Genomic DNA, 19,741 nt, shown 5'->3' on the forward strand with positions numbered 1-19,741 from the left:
TGTTTTCCCTGAAGATGACAATGAAGACAGTGTCTACAATCTGAATTCAGTGATAGGTCATGGAGCAAGCATGAGTGGAAAGGTCTTTCTGCTGGTTTTTAATGTGACTTCAGAGTTTTAGGCTTGAACAAGTTGTTGATCATTTCTTTTGATTTGCCTGTCCATTTTTTTAAGGGGACCACTATGTAGACTAGGCTAGCCTCAAACTCTTATTCCTACTGTCTTGGCCTCCAGTTGCTAGGATAACAGGCTTCTTGATCATTACTTAGTTTAGCCAATTTCTACTTGAAGGGCTGATATACTAAGAAGTCAAGAATGTATCTATCATCTTTATTTCCAATGTGACTATGACTCATTGTTGTTTATTGTGCTGTTATGAGCATTTCAAGGGGTGGCTGAAGAAGCTTGAGTCTTATACAGTTTAATTTTTCCTGATTCTAAGAAGTCCATCCATAACTCTACAACAGTAAGTGTAAGATGTCTTCTCCTTCCTCTCCTGAGCTCAGGGAAGTCACAGGAGAGCAGTTGTGGGTGATAGCACACTGCACACTGCCAGCAGCCCATGAGTAGTCAATCTTATGAAGTCAGATATCTTCATTTTCCTTGTGATAAATAATATCATTTGGATTATTTCATTTCCTCTAAAAGCATAGGTTTTAAGTTAAAAGGGGGCTCAGTGACATACTCTTGATAAATGAATACTCATTTACTTTTATTGTACAACTTCTAGATGCCAAACACAAAAGAAGATACCTAGGGTCTGCATTGTTTTATGTTCTTAATATATAAAAGACACTGTCATTGAGAAAACAACACAACAGCATGTTCATTAACAAACACAGCATGGAGGTGGAAACAAGGGGGTGGGAACAGGACCCTAATTGTACTCATGAATTCCTCTTCTTTCACACAAAGGGCGAGAAGACCCACTTCCCCTGCTGTAACAGTGTCCTGTAGGGCTTTTATGAAGAATATATTTTTCCATTTGTCTGTGAGTCAGTGTGTGAGCTTGATCATTGTTGCCCAATAAACACAACATGAATTCCCAGAAGAAGTCAACTAATAGGTACTTCAAGTGCAATTTTCTATGCGTGTTAAATGAGGAAGTTGAAAAGTTGGCCATTAAGAAATGCCTTTGGAGAGCAGGGGGACCACGCAAAGGACTGTGGACAAGTCTTTCCTTTGATTTCAGTTGCATAAAAGAACACTTATCCTATGATATTACTCCTCTACACTGTAATTTATTTTTTAAGTTTTTGCTTCAGAATTTCCTAAGCAGTTGTATTATGCTTTACATCTCTGTAACTGCTGACTTACTTTGCCTAGAAATAAAAAAGGCATACTTGAATTATTTTAAAATTTTAATAATTGTAAATAAGTTTTAAACATCTATAACATTTCTATGATGGTCAATAACAGCTGAAACAGATGCCATTGAACAGGATTAAAAGCTATGCCTCTACTCAGAACCTTGTATTCTTCTCGAAGCCAAGACTGCACACAGAAAGTAGGGAAGTTTAACATGCAATAATGAAGATTTAATGTGTGTGCGCTGCTGGAGTGTTTCTGGATGATTATATTTTAACAAAAGTTAATGGCCAAGTAATGGGAATAACGAGCTGGAGTGGAAATCCAATAGGAGCTTGATGAGCAGAACAGGCTTGTGATAGTATGTCGGAGAAGGTCCCCATGCAGTCTCCATGCTGAGGACCCCTCAAGAGCACTCATTTCAACAGGAAACCTAAGTTAATATGTGCTGATGGGTTTCAGAAACGATGCACTAAAATCTGGAACTATCCTAACTGAAGAGGGGTAGGGGGAGAGAGAGACAGGGAGAGAAATCTTTTTAAAATTACCAAAAATTGTGTGGGGGTGGGGTGTGTGTAGCAGGGTGGGTGGCATATACCTGTGTATGCACATAGGTGTGCAAATGTGCATACACATGTATATGTAGGGGGCAGAGGTTGATATTAGATTATCCATTCACCTTTTAAAATATTTTTACATTCAGTTATTTGCTTTAGTTTGTAAGTTGATGGGTGATGTCATTCTGTATGCTGTGAATATATGTTGCTCTGACTGGTTGATAAATAAAGCTGTTTGGCCAACGGTGAGGCAGAGTAAGGTTGGGGGGACATTCTAACTCGAGAGAGAGGAGAGAGAGGAAGGAGAAAGACAGAGAGAGGAGACGCTGCTAGCTGCTGCCAGGAGAAGCAAGATGTAAAAGTACCAGTAAGCCACAAGCCACGTGACAAACTATAGATTTATAGAAATGGGTTAATTTAAGATGTAAGAGCTAGCTAGTGAGAAGCCTGAGTCATTAGGCCATATCATTTGTAAATAATATAAGCCTCTGTGTGTTTATTTGGGACCAAGCACCTGTGGGACACGGGTCAAGAGATTCTGCAGGACTGGAGAAAACTTCTGGCTACAGTAAGTATGTGGCCGGGCGGTGGTGGCGCACGCCTTTAATCCCAGCACTCGGGAGGCAGAGACAGGCGGATCTCTGTGAGTTCGAGGCCAGCCTGGTCTCCAAAGCGAGTTCCAGGAAAGACGCAAAGCTACACAGAGAAACCCTGTCTCAAAAAACAAAAAACAAAAAACAAAAAACAAAAAGAAAAAAAGAAAAGAGAATGTGTGTGCAACAATGGTGCATATGTGGAGGTCAGAGGACAACTTCCAGGAGTCCATTCTCTCCTTTCACCATGTAGGTTGTGGGATGGAACTCAGGGCATAAGGCTGGATCCGTGTCTTCTTACCTGTTGAAACATCTCAGTGGTCTTCCGTCATGATTTTTGAGACAGGGTCTTAGATCAGATCTGGAGCTCACTAACTGGCTTGATTCTCAGGCCAGTGAGCTCTAGAAATCTGCTTGTCTCTGCCCATAAACTCTTACAGCACTAAGGTCACAGGTGTTGCCAGAGCCAGGCTTTGATGAGGAGGCTAGGGATTGAACCCAAGTCTTCTTGCTGGAACAGCAAGTAATGTACAGACTGAACCATTTCCACAACTTTCCCTTGTAACTCCCCCAGATAGTCCTTTAGTTTTAAGTAGACTATAGAACTGATAAAAGTGAACATTCATCCCTCTGGTATAGCAACCTTACCAAGTCACCGAAGGAGAAATCGGTAAATGAGAGAGGGCAGTAATGCAGGGAAAGTTTGCAGGAGGCTGGGACGAAGAACAAGTGCATCATGCAGGTAACAAAAGCAATTCCTTAGTACCACAGAGTGACCTAGATATCTTTCCTTGACTGTGGCATGGCTCAGCAGATAAAGACATGTGCTGCCAAACCAGATGTCCTGAGTCAACAACCCCCAGGACTCACGTGGTAGGAAGAGAAAACTGACTCCCACAAGTTGTCCACTGATCTACACACACACACACACACACACACACACACACACACGTTTTAAATGTATTTTTCTCACAACTACTGGAGAAAGGAGAGGTATGGAGATCTACCATACTATTTATAGGAGAAACCTTTGTTACCACTAAAAACCCAAAATTTCAGTGGTGGTGTCCTCGCCACCTCTGCCTGTTCCACCTTTCCTCCTCCCATTTAAACAAGAATTGCATACTAACCTGCCACTTACCTACCAGCCAACTTATTTTTTATAGAACATTGCATTCAATTCTCACAAGTCAACAAAGTTATTGTTTATTTTCAAGAAGAATTGTTTATTTAAATTTTGTGTTCATGAATATTTTGCCTGTGTATATATATGTGCACTACATGTGTACCTGGTACCAGCAAAGTCAGAGAGGACACTAAACCCCACAGAACTGGAGTTACAGACAGTTATGAGTCACCGTTGTATGTGAGTGCTGGGAAGCACACTGGGTCCCCTCAAGTGCTCTGAACTGCTGAGTCATCACTCCACCTCCCAGGTTTTAAGTTTCAGAAGAAAAAGGTCTACTCTAGAGCTCAATGAATGGAAGCATGAGCAAGGAAACTGAGCTCATTTCTCATACACTGAAGTATTCTGCTACTCAGAGTGGGAAAGTGATTTGCAATTATGAATGCCCCGATTAAAATAGCCATCACCATCATAAGTGATGGTGAGACAGATCAACTGAGCAGCTGTTCTCACTGGCCAATCGTTATGCTACATAAATGAGCCCCGGGACACAGACAACAACTATATAGACTCCTAAACTCTGACACAATCCTTCTCCCTTCCACTTTTCAGGACCAAATGAATGAGCTATTCACAGAAGCCGTGATGATTCAGTATGGTATCTCATTGTCCATTAATGAAAATGGTATTTGCTACTACGCCTACTTGCTTTTGTTGGAGCAATTAGACATAGGGCTTCACATACACTATGTGCACTGAGCCTCACTGTGTCATAATCCCATGCTTTCTTTTTGCTTATTTTTGATCAGGGTCTCACTACACTGCCCAGTTTGGCCTTGAATTCACCCTTCAGCCCAGAATGACCTTCAGTTTTTGATCCTCCTACCTCACTCTCACAAGTATCTGAAATTACAGGAGTTCCCTGGCCTAGCTGTATCTATCAATCTCAGAGGGGGAAAAGTCCTTATTTGTCAGTAAGCAGAGGCAGTTTGTAGATTTAAATATATAGACTGGGAAAGACAGGGTGTAGCCAAATCTTGCTTTTCCTTGAATAAGTAAAACACCAATATTTCACTTTTCAGTTTCCTTCCTGAACAGCATTTCACTTAGAAGTACTGAAATGTGGAAATAAATGGGCTTGAGGTCAGCATCCATCTTGTGACCCGAGCACTTAAGGGTATATAGGGAGTGGGGCAGATGCCACCCATAAACTGTGGCTTTCAATTTCTAGAAAATGCTAAATCCATTTTGTTTCTATTGTTTTAACAGACATTCCTAACTCTGTCACTCTGTTAACATCCCCACTCTGTAAAAACAGATGCCATCTAATTTTAAACTCACAGTGTGGCATTTCTGAGCAGTTGATGAGCATTCGTATAGTGAACTGCAGCAAATAGAAGGTTCACATTCTACCTTGAAACATAAAACAGAATAATGCATTTCTGATAGAATGGCTTATATCTTTGGACAATGTCTCCAAAGTTGTAGTACATTCAGAACACGTGATAACCTAGCAATGCAAGCTATTTTCCTTTTTTACTACACAGCAAAACAAAATTTTCCCATTTTAATAAGAGTTATATACTAGGATTCTCTGTCTCTATGAGTGATAAATCCCCATAATGAGCCATTATTTAACTGATCCATCCAAAGGAAAATGTTGATGTAACAGTTTGTTACTCACTCCTAAACAAGACAGAAGAATTCTCTTTCAAACCAAGATGTTCATTCTGACTCCTGACACCCACGTAATCACCCTATCCAAGCAACAAAGACCTCTCCCCCCTACCTGAACCCAATCATGCAACAAATCTCATCTGAGACTATTTAAATCACTGTATCTTAGACTTGCTAAGACACCACATTGTAAAGAAATTTCTCTAAAAAGTATTCCAAAGTCACTTAAAAGATTATTCAACTAGACAGCCATTGCTGACTTGAATTATTTAAGTATATTAGTACTTACCTCTGAACATGCAGAACTTGTCAAACTCCTTATTTTTATAGATCAGGTAAACACAAAGTTCGTATACAATAATATACACCACTATGTTTCCATAGTAGAGGACATTTTATCACACCTCAATCAGTACCTCAAATATCAACGGATAATGACCAGCAAAGCTTGGAACTTGCCAGATCAGCCCAGCTAGAAGACATAGTCTAGCAGGATGGGTTCATTCTCATCATTTGTCTCGATTTTTAAAAATATTTTTTTTACTGCTGTGATATTCTTTTGTTTGCTTTTTGCTTCCTAGAGATAAATGTTTATATGCTGAATATTGTGCTACACATTTCAAATGTGCTTGTTGCCATCAAAGTAATCAGATTTTATTTTTCACCGACATGATTAAAAACAGAAAAGCAAGCATTGGTACAAATATTACATGGCACAAATTTGATCATAAAATGACTATGCAGAACAAATAATTCCAGAATGTGTTCACATTATTTAAATACCAACATCAAACAAAAACACAGACCATAAAATGATCACAGACAATATGTAGACCATCATAATGCAAAGCCAAAATGAAAAGCAAAAACAATTAGTTTCATTTAAAATGTAGTGAAATTCTTACTGGGCAGCAAAAAAGTTGTACTACATTGTTAGAGTGAGCTAGGTCTTGTTAGGATCACATACAGAAAAAAAAAATCACATTTTAATTAATTTATGAAATAACACATAATATCCACAAGACTCATATATACCTCATGTGTGTCATCTGCAACTTCCAAAATATCTTATGCACATGACAGCCGAGGGTGGAACTGTTTGGGGGAGGGAGGGAAGAAGCCAGAGGAGGGTCGGGGAGGGGAGTAAGAGAGGTTTGCAGGAGAGAGCAAAGCATGATGATGTGATGGCACTTATGCATGAAGGGATCTGAGGGAAGCCCATTATTTCATATGTTAATAAAAGAAGTTAGTTGCAATGTTAAGAGACTGAAGTGCAAAATGAAGTTCTCACCTTTTGCTGCCTCTCACTGACTTGTCTCCCTTCCTCCAGGAGATGGTTGGCTTGGGAGCGCCCTGAGGTCGACACTCTATGAGGACTTCCCGGTCTTTGGTAACAATTATTGTTTTCTTCACTTGATTCAGTTCAAAAGAGGGTGGTGAGGCTATAGTAAAGACAAGGGTGTTCCATCAGGATGAGCTGAGGACTAAAGTTAATCCACTCACTTGTTCAACTCTTTTCTCTGGGAAACATTTCTCTTCAAATCTCATGAAAAAATATACAACATAAGCACAAAATTTAATTTGTTATTAATGAACAAAGATCTTGTGGTTATCTGTCCATTATGACTGCATATGTGGCACTACAAATAAATAGTACTTTGATATACGACAGGCTTTATTTATGATTACGGAGGTCAACTTTGAAAGATTGCGCCTCGCCGGGCGTTGGTGGCACAGCCCAGTGGTGGTGGTGATGGCGCAGCCCGGTGGTGGTGGTGCATGCCTTTAGTCCCAGCACTCAGGAGGCAGAGCCAGGCGGATCTCTGTGAATTCAAGGCCAGCCTGATCTACAGAGTGAGTTCCAGGAAAGGTGCAAAACTACACAGAGAAACCCTGTCTGGAAAAACAAAACAAAACAAAAAAAACCCCCAAAAAACCAAAAAAACAAAAAAACAAAAAGAAAAGAAAGACTGTGCCTCACTTGGGCATTGGTTAGGAGCTCAGTCAAGAGAGTCAATTTTGGGTTCTGTATCTCTCTTTGTACTACAGGTCATCCCAGAACAAAAGCTCAGGAAACCAACTGAGTGTGACAAAACAAACATGGTTTGCATATCCCCAACATTCCAGCCTTACTCTGAGAAGTCTGGGTGAAATTTCCTGACACTATTCAGTTGTGGACTTGAGCTCATGTCCAGTCTTACCTTAGCAAAGGTGGAACTTCCTATGCTTGTTCTTTGGGCCCCAGAAAGGCTTTTTTCTCCAATGCAGACCTATAGTACCAGGTGCTTATGAGAAGGGGCTAGCTATTCACTGTGGTGTCACATACATGATTACAGTGGTAATCAGCAACTACTTGGGAGAACATTAGCATTTCTATAGGAACAGGACAGGTTGACCAAATACTAGAATCCCTGTCCTAGTTAGCTTTGTTGACTTGAATCAGCCTAGAGTCCTCAGAGAGAAAGCCTTGGTTGAGGAACTACCCAGAAAAGATTGACCTATGTGTATGTGGGATTGTCATGATTATTACTTAATATAAGAGGTCCCAGATCACTGTGGGTGACAGCATTCCTAGGCTGGTACTTGTGGACTGTCTAGAAAAGTTAACTAAGCATGAATCCACTTGAGCTAGTAAGAAGCATCCCTCCATAGCTTCTGCTTCAAGTTCTTGATTAAGTTCCTGCCCTGATGGACTGTGACCTGGAAGTGTAAGGCAAACCCTTCCTCCTTTGAGCTGCTTTGATATGGTGTTTTAATACAGCAAGAGAAAGGAAAGAAGAGTAGCCCCTTATACACCCTCAAGGTGAACATTAACGTATGCAATACATAATTTTATTCCATGCCATATCAAAGACATATTGTATCATCCATTTAAGATGAAGACTAAAGTCATACACATACACATGATGGGAGAAGCTGCAGAAGGGAAAGCTATCTTCAAGAGCTTACAGAATATCAATGAGATACAGTGCTTCTTTTCAAGACATAAAATACGTTTTAGATTCACAAAGTAAAACTTCACTATAGTAAGAATGGGTAGGAAAAGAATCCAAATTTGTTTCCTGTGTATTTGCTGAGAAACTGCATACCTAGGATCTTCAGCTCAGCACTCGCATAAATAGCTCCATATTTATTCTCAGCCAAACACTGATACATTCCAGCGTCTGATTGGTTCACACTATGGATCGCCAATACTCCATTAACTGTTTCCACTCTGCTCTGTAATGGAATAAAAAAAAGTGAGATCTAGTAAACAGCTCAAGTCAACCATCTAAATCAAATATTGGAAACCACTCAAAGGAGGTCTCCAATTAATGCAGTTAAGTAAACATTACTGTGTAAGTTATTTAGTACAGTATTATGCCTTTTGGAAATTATGATTTCTTGCTCAGTATTTTTTGTTTCTTTTCTGAGGCAGCTTTGTTTGGCAGACTAGTTGAATCCAAGAGAAGAACCAACAGAAGATGAGTTGACAGATATTCCTTTAACAAAGCAGAAGTCAAAACTAGGCCCAGTCTGGAAAGGATCAAGAGTTTGGAACAGAATATAGGTAAACAACCACCAAGGTCATAGCAATGGTCCTTGTGTCCATCTGGCCAGATGTTTGACACTTTTTTTACTTGTTAAATAACTAACAGAGTTTAACAACAACAACAATAACAGTAACAGCTATCCTATAGTTAGGTTCTATACACAATTATCAACTGGAAAATACAAACTTTATTATTATGTGGAGGTTTTTTAAAAGCAGATCTGACATGTGTAAGTTGAGGAAAATCAAGGTCAAAGAGCATATCTAGAAGGAAAGAGTACAACTCAAAAACAAATTTCACTATTAAAATGTTAAAAATAGAGTTATTTTCTTTTAAACTTAACAATGAGCACATCTTAGGTTTTAACATCTTCATGAGTAGGGATTCCATTATTAATCATTAGAAATGTGAAGTAATTTGATATCATTTTTAACATAACCTATTCATTCAGCAAATATCTGGCTGAGAGATTTGTGTGACCTGAATGTTGGGAATAAAAGATCCAACCATCATTGCTTCACCTAGGAGGAATCCCTAAGAAGGTTAGTGAGGAAGAGCTTATAAACTGGGACCTATGTTTGCTTTCATGGCTTTGTATTTGTACCTGGCTTTTTGTGTAGCTACATTTTCTTTAGGTTTACCTGGCTTCAGAACAAGAGAATACCAGAGTTTGATAAAACTGTAGGAAAGGTCTGGTTTTAAAATGGAAGAAACTGAGGTTCCAGGAGGTAAATAGTACACAAGTCACATGGTAACATCACACTGCCTGACAAGACTTTTCACTCAGCTAAAACTGTCTGCACAGATCCTCTGTGTTGGTTATAAATATTGACCTATTCCTCCTCTGATCACCTTCCTGTGAAGGTCACAAGCAAGGAAGAGAGGCATTAAAATTAACCTCCTTATTATGCAATTAAAAAGTAGTCAATGTAAATTTGGCATATAGAAAATGGTTTTATAAGTATTCAGTAGATTTACTGAAAAGACATATGTTAAGTTTGAAAATCACAAAGTTTGTCCCCTCCCTAGGACACAGGTCACCACAATTCTATTCTAGTTTTTCTTCATACAGAAACATAAACCTAAATAATTCTGTACTCCAGATAAATTTCATCATGTGCACAATGGGGACCCCAAGCTAAATGATATCTAAAGGTCAGCTAGAAACGGTAGCAAGTCTATGATGATCAATAAAATTTTTCTATGAATTTATAGGCTTTAAATAACTTTTGTATAATGTACTACTCCAACAGTAATCAGATAATTAAAATAATGATTTTTATATATTACATAGGTATATACACACATATCAAAAAGTAAAAGAGGACCATTTTATGCTGCATGCCATGTATACTGGGTAGTTTTATGTCAGCTTGATACAAGCTAGAGTCATCATAGAGGAAGGAGCCTTGGTTGAGGAAATGCTTTCATAAGATTGGGCTGTAGGACATTTTCTTAACTAGTAAATGATGGGGGAGGGCCCAGCCCATTGTGGGTGGTGCCATCCCTGGGCTGGTGGTCCCGGGTTCTATAAGAAAGCAGGCTGAGCAAGTCAGTATGCAGCACACCTCCATGACTTATGCATCAGCTCCTGCCTCCAGGTTCCTGCCATGCTTGAGTTTCTGCCCTCACTGCTGTTGATGATGGACTGTTATAGGGAACTGTGAGAGAAATGAACACTTTTTTCCCAGAGTTACTTTTGGTCATGGTGTTTCATCACAGCAATAGCCACCCTAACTAAGACACCAGAGTATTTAAATTACTAGGCAGAAGTTCTGAGTTCCCACCATACCTGTGGCCGGAGGGGTGCTCCATTCTTCAGCCAGCGGTATGTGGGCCTGGGCTTTCCAGTAGCCTTGCATTCCCACTGCAGAGGGCTCCCACTGTCCAGCTGGGTGTCGTTCAGTTTCTGTACCCAGTGTGGGTATGCTGTAGCATTGAAGCAGAAAAGAAGAGTGAACTCAGTACATTTACCACATCTAACCTTCACAGAGAAAAAGTCACTGAATTTCCACAGATTTAGTCCTCACTTGTAGCATTCACATAAGCACAGGGGAGCACATCATTAGACAGGGGGGCATGCCACTAAACAGGAGAGAAATTCATTGCAAAGGAGAGCCCATCATTATTTCACAGCGGGGCATGTCATTACACAGGAGAGAACATCCTTACACAGGAGAACACGTAATTATTACACAGGGAGCATGTCATTATTACACAGGGAGCATGTCATTATTACACAGGGGACCATGTCATTACACACAGAACTGTTCCCTGAACAACAATTAAGACAACTTGAATATTATGCTTATTGAAGGAATTTCTGTAAATGTAAATTATATCTTAAACACACCCATGTATGCACACACACACACACACACACACACACACAATTTTAAAGCAAGCAGTTTGTTTCTCTCCAGAGCTTGCATATAAGGGAGTCAGTCACTGCAAACAATGACTCTGGTGGATAGCATCACACGCTAGGTCCTGTTAATAGTTGCTCAGGTGTGTGTGTGTGTGTGTGTGTGTGTGTGTGTGTGTGTGTGTATGTGTACGCGTGATGATTTTGGAAAACTAAATTTTTAGTTTGAATTTTATTTAGCATATTTTTTTCAGAATTTATTCACATTCAACATAATTAGTGAAAAAGTTTCAAAATCATAACATATAACAATTCCTTTATCAATAAACATTGTGAGCTTCCATAGAATGTACAAAATGAAAGTTAAAATGTCTTTTCTCTATTGACCTACTTGTAAATAAAATTTTCTTAAAGAAAATTACTCTGTGTTCATATATTTTGTTTAAAACATAGTCAAAGCAGGAGTATTTTTTCCTGTAATTCCTTGTGTGCTCAGCATTAGACACAACATCTGTATTTCAGAGTAACGAAGCCACTCTGCACCTTGCATGTGACTGGCTGTGTCCTCAGATGCTGTTTGCAGCTGGTAGTACAAGTTGCTTGGCAACTAACAAAATAAAGGTCTTATTAAGTGCCATGCAAGTACACACATATGTGTGTATACACACATGCATGCACACAGACGTAAGTACAAAGGAAATGTGGGTCATGGGTCATGTTAAAAATGAAGACGAACTATGTATTTCAAAAGTAAACCCAAGTCAACGTCTAAGTATCACGTGTGTTTGTGCTTATCACCTGTGACAACACATGTGGAACACAGTTACATTTAATACAAGGTCATCTCAGCTCTTAGGGCTTTTTTCTGTTGTTGTTCTTTGCTTTAACATTGCAAAGCATTTCGTAAACTGCTAGACGTGCATTAATTATGTGGACCAAGTGATAAAGGATGCAGTGAAATGCAACTGATAGTATGTTTTTAGAAACACACACTGGATTTTAGCATGAAAGTGTTTCATGACAGAGCAGAGTAAAGTCCAGGTAATCTGACATCAGAGACATGAGGGTCCAGTTAAGGTTTTTTTGTTTTTGTTTCATTTTCAGCAGATTACAGTCACTCAGAGGTGGGGTGCCTTTATTTTCTGAATAGTAATACAGGGTCAGCACGCACGGCTTGGGCTGCATGTTGGGGAATTATTCACTTATCTAGAAAATGGAAATCTGGGGCAGTGAGGTGAAGATGCTTACTTCCACACCCAACCACCTGAGTTCAGCTCCTGTGAGCCACATGATTGAAGTAAAGAACTTATTTCTGCAAATTTTCCTGTGATCTCCACATGCATTATACAACTCGTGCACACACCCACACAGACACAAACACATATGCATGCATACAGGCATGTACATATATAAACACACCACACATTTACAGACATATACATACAGCACAAACCTGCACACACAATACACATACAAACATACACACATGCAAAAATATGCACACACATGTATACACATACATACACATACATACACACATACACACATATGTATACATGTATCCACAAACACACAGCATAAACACACATACTCCACACAGACACACACAGACACACAGAGATGCACCACACATACACATATACATGCACACACATAAGAACACACATACAGATACATACACACAACTTAAATGGAAAAAAAATCCCAGGTTTGCCTGCATTTGTAATAAACTTCATAACTTCGATCTGGCTTTTGCTGGACCATGTCCTTCAGGGCTTGGAAAACCGAGGAGACATATGGTCTTTTGAAGTGGGAAACCATTATAACCGTGCTGGATGCACTGTATCCTGGCAGCTACTTACGTGATACATTTGGGCTTCAGAACCGTCTCTGGGTTCCATTTTGTAACACACAGAGCAGATGTGCATAAAGAAAGCCATTGCTTATCCCCTCGTCATTGGGAACTCCGGAAGTCTCTCCTGACACACACTAAGTGATATTGGCTGCTTCCCTGCTCCTGTATCTTAAGTGTTGAGGACTTGACATATTTTACTGACATAGATCATTTTTAGTATTATGACTCTCAGCTGTGAGCCAGTGAGAGCTAATGCGTGCGCTGGATGATACAGTTGGGGGTGAAAATAGGTTCAAGCCCCAGTGTGTGGTGCCCTTGCTGTAATCTATAATTGGAAACGAGTTCCTTTACTTTAATGAGCCCCATTTGTAAGCTGTAGATGGTAATTCCTATTTCAACGGGCTGCTATGATGATTGAACATAATAAACAGTGATTGATTCTTTGCCCCAACCCATCACCCATAGATAGATTCAATTTTATTTTTGATCAAGTATGAGCACATATGTGGCACCACTTTCAGAGGAGTAGATTCAAGACAAGGAAATGTTTCCCCGTAGAAACAGGGTTGTAGCATCACGGATAATTATAGAAATGGGAATTTATAAACTTATATAATTTTCTATGGTGAATCTGTGTATATTTCTAGTAGTAAACCACCCTTTAAAATCAAAACATAGTCAAACTCAACTTTGAAGAATAAGAAAAATTGCAAGAACTTTAATGTGTCCATAGGAATCATCTCCCTTGTAGTATAGTTAGCAGGGATGGGGGTAAGAGTTGAACTCTAGTCATTAACTCCAGATTAGATTGGATTCTGTTCTCTGTTTGTAACTTTTAAAATTCAGTTTATCATTTTTTGTGATGTGGATGTTAAGTGTAATACTGCAATCTATTAATTTTTTTTTAAAGCAAAGCTATAGCTCAGAGTCTTTGGCTAACTTCTCACAACCATTTATAACATCTCATGCAGTGCACATGCTGTGTAAGTACAGGGCTGGCTGGGGAAATGATGGTAAGAGGAAGGTCTGCGCCAGTGTCAGCTCGGATAGACAACTCCCCATCCCCCGGGTGTCTTCAGGCCCACATTCTCTTCTGAATATGCCCTTTCCCCATCCATAAAAGAATGTGTTTTCTTGTGCCCTCCCAGCCTCTCCCTTTCTTGCCTCTTTTAGTTTTCTGTCTCCTTGGTCCTTTCTAGCATCCTGCATCACACCCACACTTACTTCCACCTAAGCACAGCATGTGCTTTTAATCCAACTTGTAGTAATGTTTTTAAATCTCGGTAGGTGTGATACCTTCATTACTAAGTACCAATGTGGTTAATGTGTGAAGCCCTGGCCATGCACAGCCTTGAACACAAGCTCGCGGGAACTATCTGTGAGTAGTCACTCTTCAGTCTTCCCATTCACTTGCCTCACACTGAATCCTGCAGAGTGATGTTCACATAAAAGCAGTAATCATTATAATAAGATTTTTAGTAAAATTTATCCACTGCTTCTTGAATAGCATGATTAGTTCTAGAACTATATATATATATAGTTATATATATATATATAGTTATATATATATATATATATATATATATATATATAACCTCAAAAAGTTTATCTTGAAAATGTGAAGACTTAAACTGTAGGTATTAGAACATATTAAAATTTGTAAATATGCTGCCCAGGGGCTTAAAGACAGTCAGGATATCTAGACTATTATCTACACCAACAATGCAGCTGTGTCCTTCCTGGGCTGTTTGAAACATTACAACTGATCTCTATTTTAAGCACCCTGGTTACAGATACATTAAATTCTGTTCAAGCCTAAACCATAGATACATTCTAGAGATTGTCACTACCCAAAGTTACTGGCTGTGGTGTCACATGTTACTTTTTATATTGTAGACCACATATAATATGTTTTCTGTACACAAATCACTTCCTTTCACAAGCCTCCCTTAGACCTGCTTCCATTATGGCTGGCCACCTCACTGTCTGCCTTCTTCCTCTCCTTTCTCCCTGCTCCTATCATTCCTTCAATCCTTTCCTTCCCCCTCTCTCCCCTTTTTCCCTTATTTGTTTTTCTTCACCTGTTTTCTTCTTATTTAATTTTTTCCTTTCATTTTAATTGGGATTATTAACTAGCAAGGTTCAATTTAATATGGGATGCAATTTTTGTGTGGCAATTTAAAACAAGGCTTTTGAGTAAATCATCAGAAAATAGAGGTGACAGAAATAATCAAGGAAACTAACCCATAAAACTACTGCACATGATATCAGAGTATATTCATCTGAACAATTATGCAGTTTATTCTAAAATTCAAATCCCCCCATGTAGTACTTCTATTTTTGCTATATTTTTCCTGAATTTTATAGTTTAAACCTGTTTATACTGCACATATAAGTTTACCTTCATTTTATTTTTTAATTTAACAACATGGGCTCCTTCATGTTATATCATTTGTTACATTATATTTTAATACTAATGCTGTTATAAAACATCTACCATCTATGCTAGTTCTAATGCTTTGACAAACTGGGCTACCTCAGAATGAATCCTTCTTGTCTCACAGGCAGAGCTGTATAAACCTTCTGCATAACTCCTACTCCTCAAAAAGGAGCCCAATACAAACCACAGATAGAGGAGAATAGCCAAGACTGTGCTACCCATGAGGTTGTAATGGGGAGCTTCTCTGCACTCAGAGGCTTGGTTACCAGACTGTGGGCTGATGGGAAGGAACTTTCAGTAGCTGGAGTCTGTTAGAAGGTCTTAGTGCACTAGGGGTATGTCCTAATGGGGCTCAAGCCCCTTCCTCTCTGCTTCCTAGTTGACATGAGGTTAACATCTTTCCATGATGTGCTGCCTCACAATATGTGACGAGGACAAGCCACCCTGGATTGAAGCCTCTGAAAACAGGAGCCAGCACTAACCTCCCTTCTTTTCAAGATGATTATCCCAGGTATTATGTCCTAGTAATGGAAAGTTTACTCATATGCATACCTGCTATTAGTCAAGTATAAATGTTCATCAAGACCCCACCTGCATTTTATAGTCACAAAAGTTTTGAATTACAGAAGTTGTATGAACCCAGATATTTTGGGGAGTGAAACAATGAGCTATTCATAATTTCCCCAAGGAAACAGACACAAACTGGGGTTACTTAGGACAAATCTAGATGTATGGTGCCATGATGGAGTTTGACAGAAAGCCATTTTAATTATGAGCTGGAGTGAGAGGTCGCATCCTTTCAAGATGTCTTCCTGTTATGTCAACCATACATGGCAAGCGGTTAAAACTGGCCTAGTTTGTCTGCTTTGGTAACAATCTGTACTTTTTAAATTCAAAGTGATGATTCAGTATTAAGTTAAGAAAATTATTTTGGTACTGTTTGCAGCAATCATCACTGCCTACGAACCAACTAGCTGAGTCTGAACAGGCGCCAAAGGAGTCAGGTCAGCTAGGAGCCCTGGGCTCCACAGTCTATAATTCATTCTCTTTAGGAATATAGCATTTTTACAACCTAGGTGTGTGGGCATGTTTGTGATAGCACATGCAGCAATAAGCATTCTTTAATCTCTTTTGTAGTTTTAAACCATAAAATTCTGGTTAAATTCTTGTCTTTTATTACCAGATTTTTCTGCAAAGTGGGTTAATACTCTATTCTGTCTCTATGAGAATAAAAATGTATTTCAGTGAGGTATGGCAAAACATTGGTTTTCTCTTTGTCTGCAGACTGTCATAATTATTTGATTTACGATGTTATGAACAGTTACAAACATTGAGTTTCATCCAAAATTAGAGACTTGGTAGATCGCATAGCAATGTGACAGGTGCATCGACAGGTTGAAAGCTTCTGGCCTGGTATCCGTGTGCATCCTACAAGCTTCTCAGTGGTTAGGAGTAGCTTTCTTCCTGATGCTTTGTTCCATTCAGCCTTTCAGATTCTGATGGTTTTAAAATCCTAACCAGAGTTTTCTGGACAGAATGTGGTTGGTCATGAGCCCTCATGATCCTTTGTATGTTTTCAGCTCTAATATGAAGTTCCACTTTTCCTCTAATTCAATGCCTTATTACTAGGATGTGGGCTAGTAAGAGGTACTTAGTAAACATGAATGAGTGAACTAACTGTTCAGGGAACAATCTGCTGATGAGATGAATTCCTGAAGGAGTTATTGAAGTCATAGAAACAAAGGTTGAAATTAGTCATGAATGGCAGAATAGTCTCAGAATCCCTGCACAGGGCATTTAGGGCATTAGGAATATGCACATGGCTGTGTCTAGGATGACTCAGCTGTGTGCATACTCCAGGCCTCTGCTTGTTCTTCTTTCTACCCTGGCTTCCTGTGGCCCTCTCCATTTGTTGTCTTCGACTGGGACATAAGCACATTATCATTTACCTACCTGTGTAGGCACGTGTGCAAGTGGATGTGTGTGACCCTTGGGGGCAAATGTGAGAGTGCGAAATGTCTGAGCCCCTTCAGCCCATTTCCTATGTCACTTGGCTAGCTGACTTAGCATTTTTGGAAAACAAACACTTGCAGGTTGCAGGAGCTATTTGGAATACGGTAGTATTATATTAGTTCAGGCCAGAGCTGAGCAAACTTCTCAGAACTGCTTGATACCAAATATTTCAGGCTTTGCAACTCAGTGGGTCACTATCTCCATTGAATTGTTCCAGAGCCAAGCAAATACTGAAATAGAACATTTATGAACAAACGGATATTTACTCAAATCAGCAGCTGGGCAGGATTTGGTACATGAGCACAAAATTTTGACCCCTGCATTAAGCCAAGGGCTAAAAAAGTTAATATAGTTATGTATAGTTCATAAAATAAAACTTTAACTTAACAGATAATAGCTGTTTGTACCAGGTAAAGGTCTAATTTTTATGGATATAAACTCTCAATCATCTACAGGCTGACAATTCCTTGTTTATTTTTCTTTAAAATATTTTTGAATGTAGGCTCATTTTACATGATATTTCCTATACCAAAGAAATATGGTTTCAAGTTATTACTTGCATTTTCAGTGACAGATGAACAACGTCTAGTTTGATTTGCATTTTCTATTTCACCCTTGGGCGAAAGCTTTGTGATTTTCTGAAACACTCACTGTATATTTGTAGCTGTCCACGGAAGGAGTTTTTTCCACGGGAGTTCTCTGCTGTGCATTCGTATACTCCAGCATCGTCCAGCTGCAGGTTGGGGATCTCCAGCACAGCCTGGGATTTCCGCAGTCTGGACTTACTGGGAATGTAACCGTTAACCTTCATCCAAGTGATTGTCGGAACAGGGCTGCAATAGGAATGGAGGCGCTGTTAATATACTTCCCGCTATTAAAAACATAGATTCAGTTATCTGGTAATTTAAGCACTTAATAGGCTGAGCCCAATAAAACGTAATCACAATTAGGGCCCTGGGCCAGTGGATACAAGTTGCTTTCCACGTGGCTGTGAAATCATCAGGGAATCAAATCCTTCTCTTTCAGATTTCAGCAAAGCCTTAGAAAGCCTGCACTGTTATTTGCTAGATGCAAATGATGTAATTTTAAACAACAAATGTACTTCGGTGAATTTGCTAACAGTTTTAAAGCAGGAGTCAAACAAAAGAGTTGAAAATTAAACAGAGAAACTTTCTACCCTCACCTGTAGCAAATCTGTTCTTTGTAGCAACAATTTGCACAGCACTACACCTGGTCCAGGTCACACGTTTTGCCCCTCAATGAGCCATTTAGCTGTAGTTTTCTTTTATTTAAAGTTTTTATATTTTCTATTTAATCACAAAGGTTTTATTAAATAAATACTAGCTTGCCTTTCCTCATTCATAGCTGTATATAACTCTGTTATGGAAAGTGTTGGCTGACAGTCCCTCGTGACTCAGGGTTCAGGACAGCCCTGCTTTCCTTCTGGGCTTCTCTTTCCTTCTGTATCAGACCGAGACACTGATGCACGGCTCTGTTGCTTCCATGGTTTACAGAAGACATTCACAAAGGCAGGATTAATGGACCAAAGGGCACGCCCATTTTTCATTTTAATAAGTACTGACAGACTGTTTTCCCGTAATACAGTAGAAGTTCCTACACCTATCAGTAATATATGATATTTTTCCCACAGTCCTTGTCAGGACTGTGTGAGATTAATTTACTTAAAAAAAAGAAAAGACCTGCATAGGTCCAAACCAGACAAAAATCCGAGCATTGAGAAGGAGAAGTGGACACAAAGTCACACGCCTGACAAGAAGCTATGTATTAATACCCACTGGTGAAAGGTAATCAGTTTTCTCCAATGGAGTGTCTGAATTCCAGTGCAGGTCTCATGCCCAGAAGTAGTTGGCCAACACAAAAAGGACTCTTTTTTTTTCTTTCGTTACATTTTTGTCTCACTGCATTTTTGGGTTTGACTTTGTTTTTTGAGAGAAAGAGAGAGGAGAGAGAGAATGATTCAGGTGGGTAAGGGATGTACAGGGGTCTGAGAGGAGCTGGGGGAGGGGAAATAACATGATCAAAATGTATCATATGAAAAAATATATGAAAGGAATTTGTTTCTAAATGTACTTAGTAGATTACATATACTTATGTGCATATACATAGCAATAATAATTAAAGAAGAGATCATGGATTGGGGAGTGAAGAGTGATGTAGATGTAGTGCTCATGTATAAGGTTATCAAAAAAGAAACTATTAAAATAGAATTTGCTCCTCAGCAATTCTACTCTCTGCCTCTCTCTCATCATATGA

General features: G+C 39.2%; 1 protein-coding gene across 1 annotated transcript in view; it reads right to left on the bottom strand.

Moving 5' to 3' along the window:
• The window catches only part of Cntn5 (contactin 5), a 476,649-nt gene that overhangs the window by 239,520 nt on the left and 217,388 nt on the right, over window positions 1-19,741 (bottom strand). Inside the window, exons 9-12 of the mRNA XM_059267217.1 lie at window positions 18,119-18,300; window positions 10,587-10,723; window positions 8,351-8,480; window positions 6,553-6,703 (exon numbers count right to left, since the gene is read on the bottom strand). Coding sequence (XP_059123200.1) covers window positions 6,553-6,703; window positions 8,351-8,480; window positions 10,587-10,723; window positions 18,119-18,300 — 600 coding nt within the window. The remainder of the gene's footprint in view (window positions 1-6,552; window positions 6,704-8,350; window positions 8,481-10,586; window positions 10,724-18,118; window positions 18,301-19,741) is intronic.

The sequence above is a fragment of the Peromyscus eremicus genome, chromosome 7, assembly GCF_949786415.1.
Source record: "Peromyscus eremicus chromosome 7, PerEre_H2_v1, whole genome shotgun sequence".
NCBI lineage: Eukaryota > Metazoa > Chordata > Mammalia > Rodentia > Cricetidae > Peromyscus > Peromyscus eremicus.